This window comes from Papilio polytes, unplaced genomic scaffold (assembly GCF_000836215.1).
Source record: "Papilio polytes unplaced genomic scaffold, Ppol_1.0 DF823958.1, whole genome shotgun sequence".
Classification (NCBI taxonomy): Eukaryota; Metazoa; Arthropoda; class Insecta; order Lepidoptera; family Papilionidae; genus Papilio; species Papilio polytes.
This window is the reverse complement of record NW_013525246.1, coordinates 201,024-208,768: the sequence shown is the minus strand read 5'-3', so window position 1 is coordinate 208,768 and position 7,745 is coordinate 201,024. Positions and strand designations below refer to the sequence as shown.

The following is a 7,745-nucleotide window of genomic DNA, read 5'->3' as shown; positions in this document are numbered from 1 at the left end:
CCAGGGTCCCGGCGAAGCGTATGGCCAATCCATAACCACATAAGGACATCTCGCCATTGTTTAAATACTAACTTCCATATTCAGAGTGGCTTAATGTTTATTGAACTGAGAATAGTTTATTTTAGAGTCTTTTTAAGATAATGTGGCAAACGAGTAAGTGGCCACCGCATTTTTTTTAATGTTATAAGGTGGCAAAGGTAGTGACTATCCGAATTTTCTTAAAAAGTGAATCGACCGTTGCCCATAGACATCCGCAATTGTAAACGAAGTAGACACACATAAAAAAGATATTTCCCCTCCCTATGCACATCTCCTCTACCGTCAAATCCATTTTCCCTGCACATATTTTCCTTCTAAGATACAGAAAACAGAAATTACGATTAAATCCCACACATATAAGTTTCACAACGTTTATTCCATAAAATATTTTAATGTTAAGATATGAACTATTAGATCACCTGAGCTGTATAAACTTTGTGTCCGGCTTGGAACCTGAAGGCGTAGTCTCTGGGTGCGGCGCCGCCCTCCCCGTGCTGGTACAGCTGCAGCTCCACCCACTGCACGGGGTGCAGCTCCCCGTTGGGTAGTGCCACTACGCCTGCTTCCATACTGAAACACTCGTCACATTAGATCTATGTAAAGTGTTTAACAGTGGAATTAAAAAAAAAAACTAAAGCTTATACCCAATGTGCTCTTTCAGACTACTACTATGACTCTACATCTGTGGCAAATTTTATCGAGATCCGTTCAGCAGTTTAGGTTACAAACTTGAACATCCAAACTTTCGTAAGAAGTAAGAGTACTCAGGAATATGTGGGAAGATTCTTCATATTTGTAGAAGTCTTTTTAGGTTTTCTCTGATAATGGAACGCGGGTAGGGTGGTAGTAGTGCAAGCGACTTGACATGACGTAAGAAGGGTTAACATAAGTAAGTTTCTACAATTGTAACTTTGTCTAAGAATATTATAAGAAGTATACAGACGTGGAGGCGGTGAGGGGCTGGCAGATGACGCCAACGCTGACGCTGGTGCCGTCACTCAGGAACATGTGGTGGAACGCGTACCGGTGCATCAGGCTCCAGTCACGCTTGTGACCTTAGTACATAGTAGATATATTTTTTGTGTATCAACCATAAATACTGACTTTAAAGACACACATTAGACTTATTTAATAATCTATACTATTATAATAAAGCGTAAACACACACTTCTTTGTTTGCCTAAGATGTCAGCATTTACAGCATATTTTTGAATAACTATTTTTTTTAATAAAAGCCCTACACTTACGTCACGCTTTAGGCTATATGTTTTCACACTATTAAACTTAGGGGGTAGATATTTTGGATAAAAACCCTTATGTGGGAAAGAGACCATAAGTTGCTGCCAACATTAAGGAAGCAAGGTTGCCATGCTTTGTTATTGTCATGCAATTGATAATTTGACAGTTGTAAACAATGAAATAGAATTTTCATAATTTTGTGCGGGTAAAGTCGCACGGGAACAACTAGTCTTTACTAATATAAAGGGGAAAGATTTGTTTTTTTGTATTTATTTTTAACTCAAAAACGAATTTGGCCGATTTCAAAAATCTATAATATCTGCGGCATCAGTAACTTAGGTTATTTATTTTTTTAATGTCAGCGGGAAGTCGCGAGATCTTATTCTTATCTCAGATTGTCGGCGCATCAGGTTATCGTTCGTCATTTAAAAGCGCGTACTTATGATTAAATTATAACACAACTGTTCAGTCTCGCTTTGATTTTTATAAGGAAGGTTACTACTCAATACTTAGTTGTGCAACTAAACAGTTGAATGCTGCGAAACAATCGACAATCGTACAACCATTGTGCGATAGTTTGGTGAAAGTGCGCCCGCTCTGTCGCTCCCGTATTTCCTAGATAAGTACTCTACCTGAGGTAACTACTGTTAGGAATAAAATTAGTACCGTGCTGTAGAGTTGGCGCAACTCTAGATTATCGGCATAAACGTCACGTCCCTAGCTGACAGCTGTCAATGTCACTAGAAGTATGGATAGATTGGCGCGTAACTTGAGTCTTGACGAAAAGTGTTGCTCTGAGTTTAAAGCGACAGTATCAATTAGATAAGTTGTCTAAAACTACTTACCGAAGCTGTGGTCTCTGAAGGAAGGCAGCGTGTACTCGAAGGATTCCTCCTCTAACTTAAATTTGCATTTGAGTGCTCCGAATTGTTCGTAATGCGACTGATGTGCTCTGAAAAAACATTATTTTTTAATATTGCAACAATTTACAAGAGAAAATGTACTAATAGTTGTACAGACGTAAGAAAAAGTGGTTTTCCAAATCAGACCATAATAATATATACCATACTATATATACTATCTTACTAATATTATAAATCCGAAAGTTTAGATGGATAGACGGATGGATGGATGGATGTTTGTTAGAGTTTATAGCCTAAACGACTGAACGGATCTCGATGAAATTTGGCATGAACGTGGAGCATAGTCTGGAAGAACACATAGGCTACTTGATTTAGTTTTTTTTTAATTCCTCGCGGACGGAGTCGCGGGCGAAAGCTCGTAATGTAATAAATGCGAAAGTTTAGATGGATGTATGGATGGATGTTAGAGTTTGTAACCTAAGCAGCTGAACAGATTTCAATAAAATTTGGCATAATGTAGAGGAGAGTGTTGAAGAACACATAGGCTACTCACTTTTGTTTATTTTGAATTCCACTCGGACGGAGTCGAGGGCGAAAGTTAGTATATTTATAAGTGCAATAAACTTCTTAAAAGTCTTCAAATTAAAGGTTCTATCTGGATTAAGGAATACTCACGTCTTGAGGCCCTCGAAGTACCGTCGACTCCACTTCTCCTTAGCTATGGACCTGATGATGGCTGGCGGATGCAAATCCGTGTCGAAATCAAAGTAATTAGTTGTCGCTGACCATTCTCCGGTGAACTCTACGTCTATTAATTTTGATGGCTCGTTCTGGAACCTTCAATATTAAATTGAAAAACAAAAACTTAGTTAAATATGTTTCGTATACTAATGCATTAAAGTCAGATACAGGTGTTCAGTAGTGAGGTTCCGTTCTTCATATATATCTATTCTATATTCTATAAATATTATAAATGCGAAAGTTACGATGGATGGATGGATGTTTGTAGCCTAAACGGCTGAACGGATCTCCATGGCACAGGTTTAGAGCATAGTCTGGAAGAACACATGGGCTAGTAAATTAATGAATCTCACGGGAACTGTAACTATTGTTACCGAGGGATACGTAGCTTTTTGTTATTTAAATAGTTCGTATGTTTTCTAATACAACACGGACGATTTCGCGGTCAACAGCTAGTTGTAAATAACTCTTTGACGTAGTCTTACCTACTATCTTATAGTAGACATATTTTTTCTACTGAAAAAATATTTGACTATTACTATTTCTTATTTAAAAACGTCAAAGTTATGACCACTTAATCACTTAACCACTTGCAATGAGAATGTAAGACATTGTAATATGACTCACAACGCACATCTTTGATTAAAATATCCCACAACTGTTTAGTCAGGCTTTGATTCCTTTGAGCTTATATGGAAGTGACACTACTCGATTTTTAGTTGTGCAACTAAACAGTTGAAGGCAAAACAATCGACAATCGAACAGTTGTGCGCTTGATAGATAGGACAAAATAGTGTTATTTATTATAACCTTTGATGTTAAAATGTGGTACTTAATACCAACTGAGATAAAATGATAATTATTTTCTATTTATGTATTTCGTGTGAAATAGTTTATACTTAATTTAACCTTCGTAGTGGTGATGTTTAGTACTGGCAGCTAAAATGTAAAAGAGGTATAAAAAGACCCTTCCGGTCAGAACACTCTCTCTTCCGTGGAATCAGTGTAGCGAGTGGACTTTCGAGGAGCGGACCATGGGCCTGACCATGGAGAGTTAAGTAACCTATTTTATATTCACTGTAATACCTCTTAATAAATAACTGTAATAACCTTACCATTTGTACAAAGCTATTTTGTATATAAAAGTATATATGGGTTGTTGGACAAGTAATGTCAATCATGACAATTATGTGAATTGTATTTTATAATTTGTATTGGTTAATACTATTTATGAGATCTCTATAATATTGTGTTGTTTTACTAATTGAATTAATGAATATATGCTTTGTAAAGTTGCTTGTTGTTTCTATTCATATCCAGGTTTGCCTCACAAGGAAATGGTTAGCTGTCACTTTCATTTATTAACAGACGTCCATATTTAATATATTCCCATACAACTTCAAATGATTCTTGAAACTAAATTAGATGTTTGACTCTCTAAATTACTGTAGTTGTAGCATTTACTTATTGAATCTGAGTACGATTCTAACACGCTCTTGTCAAAATATCTTAAACTCACCACATCTTCCCTTTGTACGAGAGGGCCCATTTCTTCATCGGCTCTATTGGCTCCATTTTGATACCTTCAGCTGAGAACTCTCCGATTGGTGCACCGAACAGCACCGTGTCTGGTATCTTCTTACTACACAGGAGTCCTTTGCCCGGTAACTAGATGCAAATAATACTGACATCAAGTATTAAAAAAAACTACAAAGTCAACAAGGTTGCAAGAACTACAGCAGCAGGAATGGAGAAAAAAGAGTGACATCAAGGTTTGGTAACAAGAATAAAGGCAACTGAACAGGGACAGCTTTAAGCAATCAACAGCTGTTAGCTATACACGGATCTTAGTTTATTGTTAACACTAAAGAATGCTATGGGCAGCATACCCATTGCGAAAAACTGTCGAAATGTTTTCATATTTAAAGGATTTTAGTTACTTATTTCTATTATAACGCTATGCCAGATGTTTTCCAGTCCTATGTCTACTATCTGACTAATTCAAGAAGTTCATATGGATGGATGGATTTTTTGATAGAGTTTGTACCATACTGCTGAACGGATCTTGATGAAATTTAGCGTAGATGTAGAGGATAATCTGAAAAAACACATAGGCTACTTACATTCGTTTTTTTTAATTACTCGCGGACGGAGTCGCAGGCAAAAGATAGATTTATCGTATGACGACTTACCCCGATATAAAATAGTCCATTACACATGCCCATAGTACGTCTCTCGCAACCCATTATCACGTAGATACCTTTGTCGTTTTCGTCGCGGGTCGCCGATATGAAGAATATCGCATCAAATGCCTGTAGGGAAACTCCTTTGATGATTAAAATGGACTAAATAATTATTGGAAGAGTATTATCTTATTTTTGTAAATCTTAAGTTATTAGGGAAATTAATATGATGTAGTCAGTAAAGGATTTTTAGTTTATTTTTATTTTACTAAACCCAATCTGAGTGTTGTTTGTCTACCTTGGCGTGGTCGCTGAGCATCTGTGCGCAGTCCATAACGGCGGGGTCCGCGAGAGCCTTCACTCCCTGTCCCGCGCGTCCGTCCGTGCCCGCCGCATGGCTCTTCACGTACTAAAGTCAGAAACAACTATAAAGGTGGTATTTCTTGTTTAATACTTCGTCATCAGCTGACTATACGCTAAGAGGCTTAGAACCTCCCCCAAAGCCATAGTTATGCACGCTGGCCCACTGTGGGTTGGTTGACTTCACACGTATCTTTGAATTTCTTCGCCGATATGTGCAGGTACACGATGTTTTCTTTCACGTAAGAACGTCGGGTAAATTATGTACAAATAAAATTCGATATTCGCATTGGTACATGGCGGGATTTGAACCCGGAACCTGTACATTACAAGTCAAGTGGTTAACCGACGTTTTTTTAACACGTCAAAAATATGAATTCATCATCAACTTGCCCTTATCTCTTATGGAGGGTCGGCACCGAATGTGCTGCTCTTCCATACATCTCTATCAGCCGTCATATCTGACTCACTCCCTTCTTAAGCATATCCTGTTTCACACAATCCATCCATACTTTCATCCGTCTTCCTCTATCTTTATAGCCATCCACATTCAATCTTAACACTTTCCGGTTTTATTCCCCATCCTCTCGTCACATAACATGTCCATACGCTAAACTTTTGTTTCTTAATTTCTCCACTACTTCAAACAAACAAAACAAACTCCTCTAATACTATTTGTTATATAGTACATTTATAAATTACATTTTCTCTTAAAATAATAAAGGTATCGATATTATTTTATTGTGATTATTGTTTGGATGCGTCTATTGCAGCAACAGGTGGCAGGTGCGTGATAAAACTCTAATCTGTAATGTATTTATCAATTAGATTAATTAATCTACATATCTGCAACTTTAATTTCATCGTAACTACATTTTAATATGTATATTATAGTTTTTTAAATTACATTTCATTCAATAAATGACTAGAAGTTGTTGAAATGACAACTGTTTTAAACATTTTAGGTTTTAAAGCGAATCTTACGTATTTAAAAATTTAAAACCTTGGCCATGTACAAAGTCCGATTGCAGTCACGGATGTTCCAATCTATAGCATTTTGAAGATATAGTCTAAGACCTAGCGATTAATTTATTTACTATACTAGTATTATAAATGTGAAAGTTTAAATAGATGGATGGATGGATGGATGTTTGTTAGATTTTAAAAATTCTTTCACCGTTAGAAAGGTTATTTATCTGTGAGTAACATAGGCTATATATTTTTTTTAATTTCACGCAGACGAAGTCTATCATACTTATATTATAAATGTGAAAGTTTAGATGGATGGATGGATGTTTGTTAGAGTTTGTAGCCTAAACTGCTGAACGGATTTCAATAAAATTGGGCATAGATGTTGTGGTTAGTCTGGAAGAACACATAGGCTACTTACTTTTTTTTTAATACCACGCGGACGGAGTCGTGGGCGAAAGCAAGTATTGTAATAAAAAAATACTGCCATATTCAAAATCAAAATTGTTAAAACCGGTTATTTAGTACCGAACAATATCCAATAATAAGTGATACAAAAACATCTATCGTAAGTCACTTTTTAATTAGTGTTTCAATGTTGTCTTGTTTACATTATTGTATAAAAACAAAACTTACCTTACGAAAATAGTAAATGAAAGCGAACACGACATATTTTAAATAGTACCATTTGCCGGGCACAGAGTATACACCGAATATCGGTTCCGGTTCTTTCTTTTTAACCGCATATAATATTAATAATATAACAGAAACAATGAATATTAAAAAATACATTGTGCGTTAAATTCTCGCAACGAACTAAAGTGTAAAGTAACACAAGATAAAGTCTGCTTTTAGATATCATATAATTTTATGTACATAGTGATGTGCTGATATGTGAACGATGTAACTGAATAATGATACTGCTATTTTATCGTTATTTGTTAATTGTTAAACGACAGTAAAAACTAACGGTTCAGACAGTTCATTAGATTTATTACTGCATCATATCCTTTTCATTTTTTTAGTGACATGCCGAGGAATCTCTTGTCGATAGACGACGGCCATAAATTAACGGTTTCAAAAATTCATAAAAACCTACGTTATTAGTGGCTAACATTAGCTATGTTTTCTTTATTTTTTTAATTTCACGCACACGAAGTCGCAAGCAAATAGTTAAATAAACGTGCAACAGTCATGCCAGTTCACGAGATTTGCTGTAAGGTAATCGTGCCTTCCCGCAAGTTAAACCTTAAAATCAAATATCGTGCTCTACTTGCATGCCAGTTGCATATGCCTGTAACTAACACGTGCCAGTAGCTTGAACGCAAGTATATCAACTACTGAAATGTGT

General features: G+C 36.2%; 1 protein-coding gene across 1 annotated transcript; it reads right to left on the bottom strand.

Annotated features, from left to right (window-relative positions):
* Positions 1 to 449: 449 nt before the first annotated feature.
* LOC106101720 lies at positions 450 to 7,329 on the bottom strand. Its single transcript, XM_013281039.1, has 8 exons — positions 7,031 to 7,329; positions 5,364 to 5,474; positions 5,075 to 5,194; positions 4,402 to 4,550; positions 2,817 to 2,978; positions 2,124 to 2,230; positions 983 to 1,094; positions 450 to 609 (listed from the first exon to the last, which is right to left on the bottom strand). The coding sequence occupies exons 1-8, from the start codon at positions 7,184 to 7,186 to the stop codon at positions 450 to 452; spliced, it is 1,077 nt and encodes a 358-aa protein (XP_013136493.1). The 5' UTR covers positions 7,187 to 7,329.
* Between the last annotated feature and the right edge of the window lie 416 nt (positions 7,330 to 7,745).